Below are 20,353 nucleotides of genomic sequence, written 5' to 3'. Positions count from 1 at the left end.
GCCTGAAATGGATGAGGCAGCCCTTACTTGTGTGCATCAGAACATTGTGATGCTTTGTCTTGATTCTTCTATGTAACCAGGAAGGCTTGAATCTTAAGACACCTTTTTCTAAAAAAAATCACAAATACTTGAATTCTGTCAAGGATGTGCTGGTTGGAGCACATGAATTATTCCGCATATTATACAGTGGAAGTGTAGATTAAAACTTTGTTCCTGGACATAACGTTAGCTATCAAAGCAATTCCAGGAAATTAGTGAGAGGTTGAATAGGCATGGGTAAGAGATAAAGGTGAAGATGTTAATGTTAAGCAGTATCTAACTATTGTTTCTCCCTCCCCTTTACCCCTGTCCCATTTCAATCCCCCAGTGCTCCAGGAAGCGGGCCGATGTTCAGAACCACTACTGTGGCCGTAGACGAGGAAGGAGGAGAGGACGACGTCGATTCAGCAGCTCCCAGCAGTTGCTGCTCTTTTTCACCAGCTCCTGGGCCAGTTGCCAGTATGACCACAGACAAGGGTCTTGTTTGTGCCACTGGGCAAACTAGTAGCAACATCGGGCTTGGGCAGGTGCCTGTCCAGGTACCGCAAGCCATCAGCTCAGGGGTTAACCCTCTGAAGATAGGCGTGTCTTTCTCGTTTGCCAAAAAAGCCCCAGTGAAACTAGAGTCAATTGCCTCCGTCTTCAAAGACCACGTTGATGAGTCCAGTTCTCCCGATGACGAAGTCAAAGCGGATGAGAAAGCCCAGTCCGATCCTGGAGCCTTGGGTAAATTTGGGGAGGTCGAGGGGACAAACAGCCCTGACAGCAAAGGCGATGAAGAGGAGCAGGCACACGAGAAGGAAGGTCTAAACACCACCCTGTCGAAGCTGAAAAAGATGAAGCGAGACGACGGCCCGATGGCACTAGAGCCAGAGTATTACCACTACATCCCGCCTGCTCACTGCAAGGTGAAGCCGAACTTCCAGTTCCTGCTGTTTATGAAGGCCACGGAGCAAGTCGAAGCAGAAGCCATGAGCAAGAAAATGGCTCGCGAAAGGAAGCAGAGCAACTCCCCAAAACCCAAAGCGGCAAAGAATGGTGAGAAGGTGACGGCAGCAGAGTGTGCCACCCACCAGAAGGAACCGAGTCCTTCCAGCAAAGGCAGCAAAACTGAAGTTAAAGACCCTCCAGAAGAGGCAGGCGGGCAGGAAGGCAAGCCACTTAAGGGAAGCAGTTCTGCAGAGCCTGAGGTCGCCAAAGAGCTTCCTCAGCTTGCGTCAACCAGTAAAGAAGGCACAGACGGGCCTAAGCATTTGACAGGACCTTTCTTCCCAGTGCTCAGTAAAGACGAGAGCACCACCCTCCAGTGGCCTTCAGAACTGCTGATCTTCACCAAAGCAGAGCCCTCTGTGTCGTACAGCTGCAATCCCTTGTATTTTGACTTTAAGCTGTCCCGCAACAAAGACATTAAAGCTAAAGGGGCGGAGAAACAGAAAGCTGCAAGCAGCCTTCCCAAGGAGAAAGCACCATCTGCTGAAGAGGGCAGCATGAGCAAGAGCAAAGAGGTGGGCGCTCCTGCGGGCACCTCCACAGCAGTGCCGGAGAGCAAGTCCCTGTCTATCTGCAGCAAGCAGGAGTCCAATCCTGTGTCGGCTGGCAAGGGCGAGGGGCCAGAAGACAGCAGCAAAGGCAGCCTTGTTGGCCGCAAGGACAAAGTGGGGAAATCCCACAAGCACAAGAAGAAGAAGAAGCACAAGAAGTCCACGAAACACAAACGCAGGCGCAAAGGCGAGGCAGAAGACAAAAGCAGGGATGGGGACCTGGCAGAAGAGAAATCCAAGAAGCGGAAGAAACACAAACACAAAAAGAGCAAGCCGTCCTTTGCCACGGAGCTGGAGCGGACGCAAGGGGCCGATGAAACTGGCCACCTCAAGAAAAGAAAGTGGTGCGCTCAAGACTCTCAGCGGAAGTCTCTTTCCACCGAAGAAAGCGGCAACAAGAAAGAGGACGGCGGCACCTCTTCCCAAGATCACGGTGGCAAAAAAGCCAAAGGGGACCCGCAGCAGGCGTCATCCACCGCCAAGAGGCGGGCCTCCACCTCCGCCCACTCCAGCCACAGAGGCCGGCAGAGCAGCGGTGGCTACGAAAGCGACGAGGACTCCTGCCACAAGCACTTCCGGCAGAAGTCTGCTTCGCAGTACAGCGACGATTACGACTCTGGCAGCAACTGTTCCCGAAGCCGCTCCCGGTCAGGGCGTCGGCATTCCTCCCGAAGGTCATCCCAGAGGTCCTACTCAACGAGTTCGTATGCCTCCTCTGACAACAGCCGGTACAGCCGGCGGCGCAGCTACTCGGAAGACAGCTACAGTGACTACAGCGACCGCTCCCGGAGCCGCACCAAGCGCTCCCATGACTCGGAGGACGATTCTGACTACGCCAGTTCCAAGCGCAGGTCGAAACGGCACAAATATTCCTCTTCGGAAGACGACTACAGCCTGAGCAGGAGCAGATCCCGGAGCCGCAGCCGAACCCACACCAGGGGGAGGTCGAGGACGAGAAGCCGGGGCAGGACGCGCAGCAGCAGCTGTAGCCACAGCCGGGGCAAGAGGCGGAGCCGCAGCCGGACCGGGCACAGCTGGAAACGGAGCCGGAGCTACAGCCGGGAGCGCAGCCGGAGTGCCAGGAGCCTCTCCCAGCGGTCTCTCTCCAGGAAGGGGTCCCGTGGCCACGAAAGCCCTGGGGAGAGGAGATCCGCACGGCGAGACTTTATCCGCTCCAAGATCTACCGCTCCCAGTCCCCCCACTACTTCAGAGGCAGACCAGGGGAAGGGCCCACGAGGAAGGAGGAAGCGAGAGGCGATGAAGCGACAGGGACCACCACCAGCCTCTCCCAAAACAGCGGCAACTCCAGCCTGGGGAGCAACTGCAGCTCTGAGGAGAAGAACTCCGCCACGGCTAAGCTCCTCCTGGAAAAGGTTCAGTCCAGGAAGGTGGAGAAGAAGCCCAGCGGCAGCGAGGACTCCCCCTCAGGGCCCCACAAGGTTGGGATCAAGCTGAAAGATCCTCCGCAAGGCTACTTTGGCCCTAAGCTCCCTCCCTCCCTAGGCAACAAGCCAGTCCTTCCCTTGATCGGGAAGCTGCCCACAGTCCGAAAGCCAAACGCCAAGCAGTGTGAGGAGTCTGGGATAGGATTGGGGACTGGGGACGAGCTGGAGCTGTCTGAGCTCGACGAAACCCCCCACGATGGCGGGGAGGCAGCTGCAGCCAGCCAACCCACAGTGGACGAAGCCCTGGTGATAGAGACCCAGGAGAGCCTTCTGGGAGATCAGAAGCCAGAAGAAGCGGGCGTGGAGATGGCTCCCTTGCCCCTGGAGCCGCCAGCCCTCCCGGAACACTTTGGATCCGGCGACCTGCCCGTGCCGCACCCGTTCCCTGCCCCCGCGGAAAGCGAAGCCGCCGAGCCTCTGGACGGCGGCGCCCAGCCCGTCTCCCTCGAAGGCAGGATGGTGCCCCTGCCCCCCGAAGTGGAGCCCTTCCCCAGCTACGTCCCACACAGCGCGGAGCCCAGCATCAGCGGGGAGCCGGAAGGCAGCGACGACTCTTCCCTGGCGCCGCTGGAAAGCCAGCCCATCACCTTCACCCCGGAGGAGATGGAGAAGTACAGCAAGCTCCAGCAGGCCGCCCAGCAGCACATCCAGCAGCAGCTCCTGGCCAAGCAGGTCAAGGCATTCCCAGCCTCGGCCGCCCTGGCTCCAGCCACGGCTCCTGCCTTGCAGCCCATCCACATCCAGCAGCCAGCCGCAGCCGCAGCCACCTCCATCACCACCGTGCAGCACGCCATTCTGCAACACCACGCGGCCGCCGCGGCCGCAGCCATTGGCATCCACCCCCACCCTCACCCCCAACCTCTTGCTCAAGTGCACCATATCCCTCAGCCCCACTTGACCCCCATCTCCTTGTCCCACCTGACCCACTCCATCATCCCTGGGCACCCCGCCACCTTCCTGGCCAGCCACCCCATCCATATCATCCCCGCTTCTGCCATCCACCCGGGTCCTTTCACTTTCCACCCCGTCCACCACGCTGCCCTCTACCCGACCCTCCTGGCGCCCCGGCCAGCGACAGCGGCTGCCACGGCGTTGCACCTCCACCCTCTCCTGCACCCCATTTTCTCAGGACAGGATTTGCAGCACCCTCCCAGCCACGGCACATGAAAGAACGAGAGAGGCAGCCTCTATTGGGGAGGGGAGGGTTAGGGGAAAGAGAGGACAGGGGCATGTCTGTCTGTCTCTGTGCGTGTGCATCAGTCTCTCGTTCTCGGGAAGGCAGTGGCGGCTGTCTCTGGACCTGAGAACAGCCCAAGGAGGGGGAGGATTGGGCAGAGGCAGGGAGGCTCGAGGGAACAGGCCTGTGAAAGATGGGAGAGCTGTGCTGCTGGTGGTTTGCTTGTAAGGATATTCAAGGGCTCGTGCTCCCAGGGAGGTGGCTTCTTCAGGGATGTGCAGTCCTTTAGCAAATGCAGCCCTTTTTAATTTCCAGTTCACGTATTAGAAATCATTTACTACCCACTCTGAAGACCTAAAGTGGGTATACACATCTATCTTATTTGGGCATCGATATCAAGTATAAAGCGTGAAAGTTAGTGATTTGAATCCACCTTAAAGCTTAAGCCGAGCAACAGAACCAAGAAATACTCAGCACTTGATCCATCTCCGCTGTTGCCCTCTCCCCTCTCTCCAGCTCCTATTTGGGGAACCATGTTCAGCAGCCCCCACTGAGCACCACAAACTGGGAAGTTGCTTTTCAATGACCAGTTTCCACCCCCAGACCAGCTTGGCCGTGCTCTCCTTTCTACACACCCTTTACGGCGCTGCTGAGAGAGCAGAGAGCAATTCCTTGATCAGTCCTTGAAGCAATATGTTGTACTGGAGTCCTGTGAACATCCTGAACATGACTCTGTAACTTGTACTCTTTTCCTCTGTAATATTGATGGTTCCTTATTAACTTATGATTTTTTTTTTCAGAAGAAGAAAAAAAAAGAATTTAAGAAATTGCACTGAACTCTGTACATGTCAATGCTGCTTTTTGTAGCTCCTCTGACAAATGTTCCATATTGATAGTATACCGCAATAACATTTTTTACACCCTGTTCTTTGAGTGGTACTCGTTCAGGTGGCTTTAGTTATCTATACATTTTAACGTAGTTGGAAAGGAAATTCTTGTCAAAGGTTCAATGCTTCTAGTTATGGCTAGGGCACAAAATGATTTCAAGCATGTATATTTTAATTGAGCTCATTTTTTTTAAATGTACCATAAAAAAAAGACTTTCATTTTATAGGAGAAAATGTCACAGGGTTTGGAAATAAACAAAGGAGCAGTGATCTGGACTCCTTTGTCCCATAGCTATCAAAGTCCATGCTGTGTAATGACATCTCTGGTAATTTCTGTGAAAAGGCAGGTTTGTGAGGCAGCTGAGGTGTCATTCACTGTGTGCTTCAGTCGGTAGCCAGGCCCCTTACGTTTGAGAGGAACAGTCCATTCGTTTGGCAAAGCAAACAGTCGCTTTCTGGTCACAGAAATAGACGGGACCCACAAAAAACAACAACACCTGAGAGCCCAGCTATTTTCCCTGGGATTCAACCACTTGTTTTGAGTCATTGCAACAACAACATAGCTTCTAGGTGTGGATGGGTGTGTGTGCGTGTGTTAAGGCTCCTTGTTTTCAAATATGTGCCTTTTTTATGTTTTGGAGAGGTTTTGAGTGGTGTGTTTTCGTTCCGAATCCCTCCCTCCACCCCCCGGGTTTTCTTTTATGGGATGCCCTTTCCTCACAGCTGCCCCTTGAAAAGTCATCACCCAGTTGCCGCTCCCCAGGTTGCAGCCCCAAAGTGAATTAGGAAGCGGGGGCTCACGGAATCTCAAGGTTCTTTTGCTGAGTGCAAAAGGAGGCCGAGATCCTGCAAAGCAGCGGCTGTTTTGGGACACGTGTCCAGACCCAAAGGGCGCGCTACTTGCTTGTATATCCTGAGGTGCGGCCTCATTTTCAGAAATTCAGAAATAACCACTGCTGGCTGCTGCCCTGAAATGGCACGACTATGGACTGCTTTTAAGCTTCCTTACCCTTGGCTACAACAAGACAAGCACTGGAAACTGCTGCTGTGACAAAGGGACTCGGTTCTTGGTAGTGGCTGTAGATAATTCAAGAAGTAACAGTATTAATTTCTCAGTGCTTCATTCCCTTGAGGTTCAGACGGGAGGCGCAGCGCCCCAGCAGGGAGGAGGAGACTGGACTTCCACAAGAGTGCTTACCACAAAAGAGAACGCACTATTACTTCAGTATCGGCAGGCTATATTTAACTTTTGTCACATAAAAAGTATATATATAAATATATATACATGCTGTAAAAATGAGGAAAATAAACTTTCTAATAAACTAGTAATTTGGGGGAAAGCGTGTGTGTACTTGTTTCCCAAAGGGTCAGAGTCAAGTTGTTAGTCCTCATGTTGTGACTCTTCCCACTGCCGTCACCCCTATTTATGGCCCTGCATTTATTCACTGTTTGCACAGGGCACCGACTGGTCTTCTCATCCCCTTTGTTCTCTTTGGTCCTCCTAGCTTCATGCCATGTACAGTGGTACCTTGGTTTAAGAACAGCTTAGTTTATGAACGACTTGGATTAAGAATGCTGCAAACCCGGAAGTTTGGTTTGTGAACTTTGCCTTGGAAACAGAACATGGTCCGCTTCCTGTCGAGTCTGTTCCATTTGTAAATTGAGTCCCCCACTGCTATGGGAAAGCACACCTTGGTTTAAGAACGCTTTGGTTTAAGAACGGACTTCCGGAACAGATTAAGTTCGTAAACCAAGGTACTACTGTATTATGTTTCTTTTGCTGGGGGGAAAACATTCCTATCTGTCTTCGACCCTTTTAAGATTCCCTTGTTACTATGATCCATCTTCCCTCAATTTGCCACTCCCAAGATTGGACCATGTTCTAGCGAGCAATTAGCTCATTGAATTGATGCAGCCCAAATCCCCATTTCTGAGATTCTGGAACCCTCGTCTCCTGATCCTCACGGAATTCTTGCAGGACACATTCAGTAACATTGGGGTGGCCCTGTGTGTGTGAGCTGAGGTAGTCTGGAAGCAGGAAAAGAGTTAAGTCGCAGAGAACATAATCCTGATTTGCACATTGGTATTCAAGATGAATTGTATCCCAGCAATGGGGTAAGATCTTCCTGTCCGCATGGTCCCTGTTGCTCACCAGCTCAAATGTTTTATTAAACACACACACTTGCCCTTCAATATAAGAATTGAAAATACATAAATCAAAAATATTTAATAAAATACAAAATAATGCAGTATGCCTCAATTTATATTTCAGGATTTATTCTTCTTAAACTTAGGAAAATGAGGCCTTTTGCTTGCCATCAGAAGGACATTATGTAGCAGGCATCAGGCAAGTTTCCCTGGGGAGTGTTCTACAGATGGGAGTGCCACCACGAAGAAGGCCCTCTTCCTTGAGTGCCGCTTGCTGCTTCACCGGAGTAGCAGTTTGAGAAGAGCCTGTGAAGTTGAGCTCAGGTCAGGGAAGCAGAGACAAGAACCAGGCAGTTTTTCAAGCACTTTCCAAACTTGTTCAAATCCCAAGCATGAAGGGCATCAGCTGCACTTTGAATTCAGCCTGGAAACTGGTAAGGAGCCGTGGCAGCTGCTTAAGGACAAGTGAGAGATTCCACCAGCAACAAGTCCAATTTCACAAACTAGCAAGTTACCCTGAACTAACTACATGCTCTGCCCAGGTTTGAGGAGTGGATAACTGCAGCAAAGCTGTCTTCCTAGAAGGGCTTGAAATTGCCTGCCAGCTAGTAGAAGGCAGTCCATTCCATGGAAGCCACCTGAGCCTTCTACGGCAAAGCAGAATCACTGAGCGCTCCTGGGCTGCAAATCTGATTACTCCATCTGTAGCAGGTGGACACCACTGGGAATAAAAGTACCACACGTAGCACTTCTGCCTTGTCTGGATCCAGCCTTAATTCACTGGCTTTATGGAGCCCAGATAATGGTTCAGCACTTCCATTGCCTCAACTGAATTTGATGTATAGGAGAAACAGGAGCTGTGTGTCATCATAGCTGGTAGCACAGTGCAGGAAGCAAAGCCAGGAAAGGTGTGCATTGGAGAACATTACAAATGGAGCCTAGTTTCGCTGGCGAATTAAGAAATTGGTTCAAAGGGTGAACTCAACATGTCACCCATTCTCACTTTCCCCTCTAAACAATCACCATGCGGTTTCTTTTGCTTATGTTTCCTGATAAGGCCTGTGCTGGTTTCCCCTGTGGTCAGGAGGGGGCAACTGTGCTTGGCTGATAAAACATTCCTACATGTGAGTGGGATAGAAAATGGGATGTCCTGAATCCTCCAGTGCAGGGGTAGGCAACCTAAGGCGCATGGGCCGGATGCGGCCCAATTGCCTTCTTAATCCGGCCCACAGACGGTCCAGGAATCGGCATGTTTTTACATGAGTAGAATGTGTCTTTTTATTTAAAATGCATCTCTGGGTTTGTAGGGCCTGCCTGGTGTTTTTACACGAGTAGAATGTGTGCTTTTATTTAAAAGGCAACTCTGGGTTATTTGTGGGGCATAGGAATTCGTTCATTCCCCCCCGCCCCAAATACAGTCCAGCCCACCATATGGTCTGAGGGATGGTGGACCTGCCCATGGCTGAAAAAGGTTGCTGACCCCTGCTCCAGTGCATCCAGTGAGAAAAAGGCTTTGCAGCTGGGTCTTTGTAGCCTTCGTGCCCTGTAAACTTAAATCATTTCAGGATGTTTAATGGTGGTGGGAGGGTTTGCTGTACGTTCTGAACTGGTCTCTTGCAAGTTTCTGGATTGCACCCACTCTTTGAAAACACTTTCCTAGAACCCAACTCTCAAAGCTCCACATACGTTTCTAATCATATGTTGCAACGCATTGAGCCCTGCTGCTTGAAAACGGCTCTGACTCATAATTGCACTTTAAGAACCCTGCAGGATCCAGTAAAAATGCTTACCCTTACCACTGTGTGACTGTAGCTAATCTCAAAGCATTCCAGACTAGGAACAGGAGTTTTCAGAGCACTTCCTGAGGGTCTGTCTCATCTCACGTGTTTCTGATCCCTATGCCCCAAGGACAGATGGGGTTGGGAGTCGTGTATGGAAGACCACAGCTCATACTTGTGCACACTAGCCTGGAAATGGCAGTGGAGGTTCTTGTCAATGGTTGATCCTGCCAAACATCACTGTTCCAAATAGTCATCGCTCCACACACCCAGGGAGTTCCTGTTGGGAAGTTCCTGAGAGACCTCTGATAAATGTTATCATCTTCAGCTGTAGAGGCTTCAGCAGGGGAGGAAAAGCTTGAGGAAATGTGTCATGACCGTGGTCACTATTATGAGCACAGAAGAGACAGCGTTAATGGGTAAGCACCCAGCATTTGGAGTGGGAAGAGGAGGGAGATGCTGGTGATGGCAGGAGGAGGTCATTCCTTGGGTCTGCTTGCCCCCCTCTTGCGCTGCCTGGTGGGGTTCTTGGTCCTCTGTTCCTCAGTATGGACCCTGAACTTGGATGCAAGTTCACCAACAGTGTACTCTGGGCCCAACGGAAGCTATTTTGGGTTTGCCTTGGATTTCTACCGGGACAGCAAAGGCAGGTAGGACAGCACTGGACATGGCGGGAGGGAATGGTGCACTAACAGGACCTCAGGAGGTGGACAACGGGGGCTTGGAAGATGACAACAGATGTCTTGGGAAAGGCCGACTGCCAATTTGGCTGGCAAGATGCACGACAGCAGTGCATGAGGGTTTTATCCATTGAACCTTGACTGCGTGCAGGCACCATGCAGATATTCATACTTACTGTATTCTTCGCTCTATAGGACGCACCGACCATAGGACGCACCTTGTTTTAGAGGGGGAGAACAAGGGAAAAAAATCTCCCCCTCTCTGCTCAGCGCCCCTTCAGCAAAGCGGCAGGAGAACCGGAGCCCTTTCCATTTCTCTTCCCGCTTAGCTGAAGGGGCGCTGCGCAGCTCTCCCTTTCTGCTGAGGCTGGGAGAGCAAGACTCTCCCGGCTTCAGCAAAAGGAATGCGGAGCGCAGTGCGAGTTCCCGCTGCGCTCCACAGACTTCGGGTTCCTTTTGTTGAAGCCGGGAGAGCAAGACTCTCTTGGCTTCAGCAAACGGAACATGAAGCCTCCAGAGCACAGCAGGAACTTGCGCTGCGCTCCGAAGGCTTCAGGTGGCTATACCTGAAGCCTGGAGAGAGAGAGGGGTTGGTGCGCACTGACTCCTCTCGCTCTCCAGGCTTCAGCAAAAGCAACGCGAAGCCTCCGGAGCGTGGAGGGAACGCTCCCTCTGCACTTCGGAGGCTTCACATTGCTATCGCTGAAGCCAAGGAGCCTGCATTCGCTCCATAGGACGCACACACATTTCCCCTTAATCTTTGGAGGGGGAAAAGTGCGTCCTATAGAGTGAAAAATACGGTAAATGGTATATTAGACAAGGTCTACAGAGCTCTACAGCAGGAGTCTAAACAAAGGCCCGGGGCAGGGGTTGTACTAGTTCAAGAGTGCCAGGGCTGTGTCACTGCTGGACGGGGGGAGAGGGCGCAATAAATTCACTATTCCCGGATGCAGCACAATACTCATCCTAATATTAACATTTGGCAGCCAGAGATATCCCGTCTTCAAACAGATGCATCAGGAGCAGCATGGAAAGGGTGAAAAGGGAAGGGCTGGTCATTCTTAAAATTCAGTAATTGGGCGGGGGGGGGGATTTAGCAGTTTGCCCAAGATGAGGCAATGGGAACAGCATTTGTTCAATCATAATTTGCAAGCTGGCATGACCATTGATCAGGGATGATGGGAGTTGTAGTCCCAGAACAACTGAAGAGCCATAGGTTCTTCATCTCTGCCACAGAATGTTAATAACGGCTGCTGGTATGTGTGGCTTTTTAAATACTTCAGATCTGGTGCATGTTGATGGCAACAAGTTATTTCCTTGCAAAATAAAAGCCTTTCCTAAGTGAGATGTAAGTTCAGTTTCAGGAGGTTGAACCAGGTCATTTTTCGATCAGAAATTCACACATCCAGTTACTTTAAAAAATTGGCGGGTTGGAGCTAGATTTGTGGTTCCGTAAGTGTACGTGCCCAAGCAAAGGACTAGTGCAAGACCCTTGTGGTCCAGCTGGGCTGAGCAGCCCGGGCTACTGCAGAGGCTTGTAAAACATTCCTAGCAGGGAGATTCTTCCAACTGGTGGTTTGCCACATGAGGCCGCTGTGCACAAACTTTTGTGTGATTCTGTCCCTAGTAGGGAAGGTGAAGAGGGCCAGAGATAGGAAACTGGAAGCAGGGATGAGGTGTACCTGTAGTTAGCTCTACCTGTCACTGGCTCCACCAGCTGCTGGCTCCCTGCCTTGTATCCTACCAGTCCCAGACTGACCTTTTTTCCCACCCTAGCATGAATGTGGTGGTTGGGGCCCCACAGGCCAACAGCTCGCAGACTGGTGTGACGGAGGCGGGTGCTGTCTATCTGTGTCCCTGGGCGCCTGGTGGCAGTGCCTGCACCCCCATTCCGTTTGATACCAAAGGTGAGTGATCCCCCATGATTTTGGGGTCATTATAGGGTCTATACAAGCAGGAAAGGGCAGTCTCACTCAAAATGTCAACAGGTGAAGATTTGCCCATAATTGTGTATCCAGAGTAGAAAAGGTTACCTTGTTTAATTTGTGCCAACCACAATGGTGCGAGGCATCATTCACTTTGTTTCTTTACCTGTATTTCTTGTTGCAAGCTGCTCCTGTCAAAAAAAGAACTAATCTGTTCAGCAGGGACTGGGAAGATGCAGGAAATGCCTCACATTCCTTCCTTCTGATTACTTAGCAGCAGTGTTAAATGCCTCAGCATCCTTTTTTAAAAAAAATAATTATTGGATAATAACAAAATTTATTTTGTTATTTATTTAAATTTATTGGATAATAACAAAAACCACAAAGGAGAATAACACACAAAAACAGAAAAAAGAAAAATACATCAATGAACAAAAAAAATGAACAATAAACAGATAAAAAATAACAACAAACTTAATTCTTTACAAATCCAACCTTTGAAACATCTTGGTTGGCTTCCTCTAGTCCCTCCCTTCTGAGTTTCCTTGTAGTTGAAAGTAACAGCTTTCCAATATCATTATTGAACTAAAACAATTTCCAATTATAGTCCATCTTATTCACATTTCTTAATATTCTAAATCCCATTTATTTAATTATAACTTAGTTTAATCCTAGGCCTATTTGTTTCTTTCAAGTAATTTCTAATTTTTTATATTACAATATTTATTCAAATAGTCCTTAAATTTCCTGCCTAAGCATCCTTAACAAGAGCAGTGCCTCTGTATGTGCCTAATAAGCCTTAGAATGTTGCTTCCATGCTTTGGCTATCTTCCTTAATGGAGTTCTGATTGAGTTACTTTTTTACATGAAAGCTTTTATGTATGGGGGTGGCCGAGCAGGAATGAAGATGAAGATGGACTAGGATGGAAGATGGACATTACCCCAAAATGGACTTAATTCACCTGGCAAACATTTTCAGAGATGTCTTGTATTTCAGTGATGTTCAACTGAACATTCCAAGCACTGGTCTCACTGCCAGCATCAGTGACACTTGTAGGGCATGGGCATGTGTGAGCCAGTCCCAATATCAAAAGGAAACTCTTCATGGAATCACTGTATGTGTGGATGCGGCTAACATCTGCAACTGCAACCTCAGTTTAAACTGAGGCAGGTAGGAGTTGTGATCACAGATAAAGGCAATGTTGTCATGTACAGGGATGGTTCACGCAGCTTTCGTGAGATCAGCGAGCAACCCCAGTGACAGTGCATCATGCATGCCTGTCTTACACATGTGTGGCTACTGCCACCACTCTGAACATGCCCTGCAAGATCCATCCCCTACAAACCTTCACGGCCTAGGACCCTCGTACCTACAGGACGACCTCTCCCGGTATGCCCCTCAGAGAGCCTCAAGGTCCATAAATAGCAACACCCTAGTGGTCCTGAGCCCTAAGGAAATTAGATTGGCTTCAACCAGAGCCAGGGCCTTTTCAACACTGGCTCCGGCCTGGTGGAACGCTCTGCCTCATGAGACCAGGGCCCTGCAGGGCCTGTAAGACAGAGTTGTTCCGCCTGGCCTTTGGCTTGGAGCCAATTTGATTCCCTCCCCCTCTTTCTTTTTTCATTTTCCTTTCTCCTCCTGTGATGAGGCTGCATTTAAATATTTTAATGTTTCAGTATTTTAATGTTGTATTTTAATCTTGTTTTTAAGTTGTATTTATTCAACTTGTTTTTATTATTGCTTGTTAACCGCCCTGAGCCCGGCCTTGGCTGGGGAGGGAGGGGTATAAATAAAAATTATTATTATTATTATTATTATTATTATTATTATTATTATTATTATCCCAAAAGGAGATGGAAAATGCTTGTGGTGGGGAGCCATGTGAGATTTGGGGGTGAGAAAATCGGGGGCTGAGGATGAGATCCCAGCTGAGTCATGAAACTGAGGTGGGCCTAGGAGAAATCAGAGCTACTTGGAGGTGGGCATCTGATGAGACGTGAGGAAAGAGCTAATGGCATCTTGCCTGCATGTACAAACCTGCAGTCAGACTGACTACTCCTGGATGGCATGGGGCTGAGGGGGGTTATATGGTGGGTCAGTAGCTTCTGCCTTCAAATCTGACTCCTCTCTTCCTTCTCCTATGCCGCTGCTGGCCAGGTGATGAGGTTGAGCAGCTGCACACAGTGGTTGTGAAAACCTTCAAGACTAAACAATGGTTCGGAGCCTCTGTGAGCACCTGGAAAGACACCATCGTGGTGGGTACTGTTGAATTGTTTCTTTAAATGTAAAGGTTCATCATTGTTTCACCCGATATGTACATCTTTAAGGGGCCAGAGCAAAATAACGAGATCCAGCTTTACAGCTGTGAAACATAGCAGGTGCTGCTGAGTTGCATTGATTAAGCTGTGTTGGGAATTGGCTGCAGTATATAAGGAGCAGCACCTAGCTCTGCGAACACTCTGGGGGATGGGTTGGTGGTTGGGTCGTGTTTGTTTGTTAATGTATTTAGTGTAAAAGGAGTTTTTGTTTTTCTTATTAAAACCTTGTTTAAGTTATTTTTGAGTCCCTTTTTTTTTAATGCATGGTCTCCCCAGCAAGCTCTCTGCAGCGTTACTATACTGCAAAAAGCCAACAGGTACAATAAACAGACCGTCTCAGAAAGGGGTGAAATTGAAATTTCAGAAGCAGAAAGGGGTGGAATTAAATCAAGCCTCGCTGCAAACAAACCAGAAGGGACGCTCAATAAACTTTAGATGTTGTACAGCCTCCCCGCAAACTTTGTTTGTGGCAAATTGGGACAAATACTCAGTAAACGGGTCGCCTGGAAGCAGCTTATAATTGTTGGAAGAGCAACAGCAGGGCTCTTCCTATTAATAAACTAAGGGTTAAAACAGGCTAATTATGTTAAGAGTTAGTCAACTAGCCAAGGGGTGGGAGGAGGTGTTGCTTAGCAACCAGGCAGAGTGGCATGATCTTCACTGAGGGAGCGCATGCTCTGATTGGCTGGTTAGTTCTGAGGCAATTTGGGCTGACCTAAGAAAGCCAAATCGTTTCTGTTCCTTTCTCCTCAAATTATGCACCATTCTTTAATTCAGTTTTGCATAGTATAGTGTTAACAGGACTTTCTCTCCCTGGACGCATTAATTAAGTGACTCGGCTAACGATAATTTCAACAGACGCAATACATCTCACTATAATGAGGAAGACTTGTGACCAGAAAAACCTGTCTGCTTTGTTCAGTCTGCTGCCCAGATGTTAAGTGTTGATGGGCAGCTTAAAGGCCCCTGCTCTCCCTCCTTAATATTTGTCAGCCTTAAACAGCAGCCCTTCAGACGACACCTTCAAAAGTCGGAGAGTCATTTGATAGCTTTTTAAATATAAATATAAGTAGGGTGAACAGCCACCCATCCTCTGCAATTATGAGGTTGTCCCTCCTGGAGGGGTGTGATTGTCAATGATACAACATCCTGCTCACCCCAGTTTTTCACCCTACCAGGCTTGCGCCCCTCTCCAGCACTGGAATGCCATTTCTGGCCAAGAGGAGGCCACAAAGACCCCCACGGGAAGCTGTTTCTTAGCCACAAGTAGCCTGCAGCGCTTTGTTGAATTCTCGCCATGCCGCAACATCCAAATGGAATCAGTTTACAAGTTGACAAGATATGGTGAGTGCAATATGCAGGTGGCAGGGAATGTGCAATAGCCGAAGCTCCAGGCCTTAAGGAGAGGGTGTGCAGAATTTTTGCCCAGAAACTTTGCCTTTGAATGAATGGCACCCTTGTTTTGCTTTTCAGACCACTCAGATTCCATGTCTGGCCTCGTGTAAACGGCTGTTGAGTGGTTTGCCCCATGCTCCTACATGCTCAGTTGCAAACAAACAGCATGTGTGGCTTCACTCAAGCCACAATGGTCACAGCAATCCCTCCCCATTCTAGAAGAATGTTGTTTGGGTCCTTCTGAAAAACCAGAGCCTTGCAATGTCAAGTGGAGGCTATTCCGTTAGGGATACCTACCTACAACCAGCACAATTAGTGTCCTCAGGGGCACTAGGAATATAAGCCATTAAGAACTGTTTTACAAATCATTTGTGCAAATTTCAATAATAAAGCATATAAGAACAACTTAACATGTCAATTTATATCAACAGAGGGGAAAATGTTATGGAAAAGGCTGGCCAGATTATTTATACTAAATTAATAATATGAAATTATTTTGATATGAAACGCTGATAAGTAATTGGTGATGTGAATGTATATTTAACTTAGGTTTTCCGATTACAATTCATGTTTTGGTAAGTTAAATATACATGTACATAACCAATACCAGTGATAAGAAAATAAATGTGGTAAGAAGGCCATGTTTAGGCAGCCCAGTCCGAAGTTGAAGGAGGAACGGTGTTTGGGTATGGTGTCCTGGTATGTGCACAAAGCAGGGTTGGGGGAATTGTGGGGGCTCCAAAGGCCACTGGACTACAATTCCCATCATCCTCGACCTCTGGAAATGCTTGCTGGGGCTGATGGGAGTTGAAGTCCAGAGGGCCGCAGGCTTCCCATCCTTGATGCGAGGGGTCTTCCCCACACTGTCACCCAGTTGATTTACATGGCTTTTCTGTTTCTTTGCCTTCAATCAGGAAACGACCACCGCTACTGTGAGGTTGGATTCAGTTCTGCCATCTCTGAGGTGAGTTTTGGGAGAGAGAAGGGCATGGCCCCAAGAAGCATGGCTCCCCACACCTGAGACACAATTTCCAGAGTGATTTAGCAATCAATCCCTCTTCACAGAGAATTCTGGGAACCGGAGCTCTGTGAAGGGAATAGGGGTCTCCCAAAAACTCCCAGCACCCTTAACAAACACCAAGTCCCAGAATTATTTGGGGGAAGCCATGACTTTTTAAACTGGTGGTTGTTGTTGTTGTTTAGTTGTTTAGTCGTGTCTGACTCTTCGTGACCCCATGGCCCAGAGCACGCCAGGCACTCCTGTCTTCCACTGCCACCCGCAGTTTGGTCAAACTCATGCTGGTAGCTTCAAGAACACTGTCCAACCATCTCGTCCTCTGTTGTCCCCTTCTCCTTGTGCCCTCCATCTTTCCCAACATCAGGGTCTTTTCCAGGGAGTCTTCTCTTCTCATGAGGTGGCCAAAGTATTGGCACCTCAGCTTCAGGATCTGTCCTTCCAGTGAGCACTCAGGGCTGATTTCCTTCAGAATGGAGAGGTTTGATCTTCTTGCAGTCCATGGGACTCTCAAGAGTCTCCTCCAGCATCAGAATTCAGAAGCATCAATTCTTCGGTGATTAGCCTTCTTTATGGTCCAGCTCTCACTTTAAAGTGTTACCATTGTGCTTTAAATGTATGCTGTGAACAGGGCCTTAGTCATCACTGGAATTGCCAACATAGCTCAGTGGGGGGAAACCAGCTGTAAAGAGGCTGTGCCTATTGTTTTAGGTTAGCGGGTAATTGCTGATGTCTTCTGAGTCGCAAATAGGTGGTTTGTTCAACACACATCGAGGCTGTGCCTTTTTTTGTGAAGCAATCAGTTGCCAAAATGCTGGCCGCAAGCTTTGGTGTCACACAGAAGTCGTCCTTGGGTGTGCAGAGCAAAGCAAAAACTATTTTCCGCCTGGCATATAGAGGCAGATGTTTGCTTCTCTGGTTTTGTAGATGTGTGTGTGGAGCTGGCGTGCCACCCTCTGGGTCTCATGGGCGTTGGGCAGCTGTTCACAGGCTTTCTTCTAGTCTTGTGCGGCTGTCGTTTTGTGACTCTGACCTCCTCTCTTCTCCCCACAGTCTGGGAGACTTTTACTTGGGGCTCCTGGTGGACATTACTTTGGAGGTAAGTGCTTTCATTCCCTTCCCTTCCCCGCAGCAGACAAAGGACTCTCCAGATGTTGTTGAACTACACCTCCCATCTTCCCTGTCCCTTGGCCATGTTGGCTGGAGGTTGATGGGAAGTATCTGTAGTGCCACAGGCTCCCTGCCACTGCTGTAGGCCGAGAGCTCCAGGAATATGGGGAGGCCAGTTAAGGCCATTAGTAGCTACAATCCCTGATGGATATGTTCTTCCTCTTTTTAAATAATTTTTCTTAGAGTTTGCGGAAAAGGGATAGAAAGATTATCATCTATCATATTTTTATCAAGATGTTTAAATAAAAACAAAGCAAAAAGAAAGCAAAGAAAGGGGATAGAGCAATAGAGAAGGGATAAAGGGGAGAAGAGAAGAGAGAGGAAGGAAGGGAGGGAGGGAGGCAGGGAGGGGGGGGAGGGAGGGAGGGAGGGAGGGAGGGAAAGAAAGAAAAAGAAAGAAAGAAAGAAAGAAAGAAAGAAAGAAAGAAAGAAAGAAAGAAAATACAAAACTTCCAATTCTTCATCTGTTCGCTACATCTGTTATTCAACTCAGTCACTCCAACATAGGTAAAGGTAAAGGTAAAGGGACCCCTGACCATTAGGTCCAGTCGCAGACGACTCTGGGGTTGCGGCGCTCATCTCGCTTTATTGGCCGAGGGAGCCGGCGTACAGCTTCCGGGTCATGTGGCCAGCAGGACTAAGCCGCTTCTGGCGAACCAGAGCAGCGCACGGAAACGCCGTTTACCTTCCCACCGGAGCGGTACCTATTTATCTACTTGCACTTCGACATGCTTTCGAACTGCTAGGTTGGCAGGAACAGGGACCGAACAACGGGAGCTAACCCCGTCGCGGGGATTCGAACTGCCGACCTTCTGATCAGCAAGTCCTAGGCTTGCGCCTAGCGCCACCCACTTTCTATAAACCAACATTATCTTCAGTCCTCAAACCCAAATGTCATTAGTTCATTTTCTTTTTCACGCAAAGCGTCTGTGAGAGGTTTCCTATCTTCAGTAAATGTTAGCAATGACTTTTCTCTGATTAAGCAGGTCGGTTTCGCCATCTCAGCTAAGTTCACTAATTTTAACAACCATTCCTCCATAGTTAGTAACGAAGAGTCCTTCCATCTTTGTGCATATAAAAGTCTTGCCGCCATAATCATATATTTAACAAAGCTCCTTAGTCCTTTCCTAATTGTATGGATATGTCCTTCCTCCACTGTCAGAGGCAGCATGCTTCTGAATACCAGTTTCTGGAAACGGCAGGAGGGGAGAGTGTTGTTGCACCAGGTCCCACTTATGGGTTTCCCTTGGGGACCCCTGGTTGACCTCTGAAAACACAGGATGTCAGACTAGAAGGGCCACTTGCCTAACCCAGCAGGCACTTCTTATTGGAGAGTGTGAGAAATCAATATTTAGGCTTTGCTTGCTAGTCTGCATTCCCAGGGTGAGGCAGACCCTGTTCAGTTGACCGCTGTCCTTTTTAGCACCTGGTTTGTGCGAACAAATGAAGGGACGTGGGTGGCCCTGTGGGTTAAACCACAGAGCCTAGGACTTGCCGATCAGAAGGTTGGTCGTTCGAATCTCCGTGACGGGGTGAGCTCCCGTTGCTCTGTCCCAGCTCCTGCCAACCTTGCAGTTTGAAAGCACACCAGTGCAAGTAGATAAATGGGTACCACTCCAGCGGGAAGGTAAACGGCGTTTCCGTGCACTGCTCTGGTTCGCCAGAAGCGGCTTAGTCATGCTGGCCACATGACCCAGAAGCTGTACGCCGGCTCCCTCGGCCAATAAAGCGAGATGAGCGCCGCAACCCCAGAGTCGGCCACGACTTGACCTAATGGTCAGGGGTCCCTTTACCTTTACCCTGTGGGAACAAGAGCACAAATTGTTTGTCCTGCTGCCTCTGCTGCCTCACGTAGGTGGTCCCAGCCTTGCCGAGGGACTGATGCCTCTACCTTGCTCCTCTTCCAGGTCTGATCTATTCATCCAATTTGTCCACGGTCCTAGCAAATGCTCCTCTCAAACATACCCTTTTGTGGTCACTGAAAGAGCTGAAATTCACAGATTTCTCCGCCATATACTACGATGAATATCGAGGTAAGGGGACATGCATCTTCATCTGCAAACGCTGGAGGAGCCGAGGGAGAGGTAGAGCTTATGAGAGGAGTTAAAAGGAGTTTGGGAATAGACTAAGGAAAGAATGCAAGGAAGGCTTTTACCCCCCAAGACCACATCCCCTTGGGGAGAAATCTTTTGTGGGCTGCACACCAAAAGTGTGTGAGACCCAGAGGGACCCACCTCTTCCCCTGCCCCATACATCTCCTGCCCATCTCCTTCTTTGGACTTTATCTCCAAGTTGACAAAGACTGTTCTAAGGCCTCAGCAATGGGGAGAACGCCTGTACCGTCCCCCTTTTGATGCTACTGTTATTGAGGTTATGAATACTGCACACATGGAAGCCGCTGGGTGAAAAAAAAATATGACTCTCATTTGAAATAAAATTTCTCCAGTCCAAAAACAGGGTTCAAAAGCTTTACATACAGAACTTAACTCCAAAACAAATTACGCTACTTCCAAGTAGATGCATAGTTTCTTATACTTGTCCTAATGTAAGGCATAATATCTTAGATTGCATATAGCTTGCATCCTGAGCTAAAAATTAAAGGTCTGTCTCTTCCCCAAACAGCCTCCAGTGGCCCGAGATTCTTTACTGGAGGACAGAGGTTAACACATCCATTCTCTTCAGTAGCTTAGAACAAATTACTCACTCTACCCAAGATGGATGCCTGCAGATTAGCATATATAGGATCTCTTTCATGTGACTGATCCCGGGGAGATATAGTCCCATGATAGATCCCCACTAATGATTAACCTGTTTGGCTGTTCTTCAGCTTCAA

General features: G+C 48.9%; 2 protein-coding genes across 10 annotated transcripts in view; both read left to right on the top strand.

Moving 5' to 3' along the window:
- GPATCH8 (G-patch domain containing 8) overlaps nucleotides 1–6,430 on the top strand; it is an 85,014-nt gene extending 78,584 nt beyond the window's left edge. For all 9 annotated transcript variants that reach the window (XM_083407426.1, XM_083407427.1, XM_083407428.1 and 6 more), the window contains one exon: nucleotides 368–6,430. In XM_083407426.1, the coding sequence (XP_083263552.1) occupies nucleotides 368–4,193 (3,826 nt within the window). In that variant the 3' untranslated portion in view covers nucleotides 4,194–6,430. The remainder of the gene's footprint in view (nucleotides 1–367) is intronic.
- Nucleotides 6,431–9,231: 2,801 nt separating this feature from the next.
- Nucleotides 9,232–20,353, top strand: part of ITGA2B (integrin subunit alpha 2b) — a 48,958-nt gene continuing 37,836 nt past the window's right edge. The window contains 8 exon segments of the mRNA XM_083407504.1: nucleotides 9,232–9,437; nucleotides 9,440–9,666; nucleotides 11,473–11,603; nucleotides 13,780–13,877; nucleotides 15,119–15,284; nucleotides 16,250–16,299; nucleotides 17,404–17,449; nucleotides 19,428–19,553. Coding sequence (XP_083263630.1) covers nucleotides 9,390–9,437; nucleotides 9,440–9,666; nucleotides 11,473–11,603; nucleotides 13,780–13,877; nucleotides 15,119–15,284; nucleotides 16,250–16,299; nucleotides 17,404–17,449; nucleotides 19,428–19,553 — 892 coding nt within the window. The 5' untranslated portion in view covers nucleotides 9,232–9,389.

This window comes from Podarcis tiliguerta (assembly GCF_965153285.1).
Source record: "Podarcis tiliguerta genome assembly, chromosome: 13".
NCBI classification, from domain to species: domain Eukaryota; kingdom Metazoa; phylum Chordata; class Lepidosauria; order Squamata; family Lacertidae; genus Podarcis; species Podarcis tiliguerta.
Note: the sequence above shows the minus strand (reverse complement) of the source record. Positions and strands in the feature narration are given on the sequence as shown.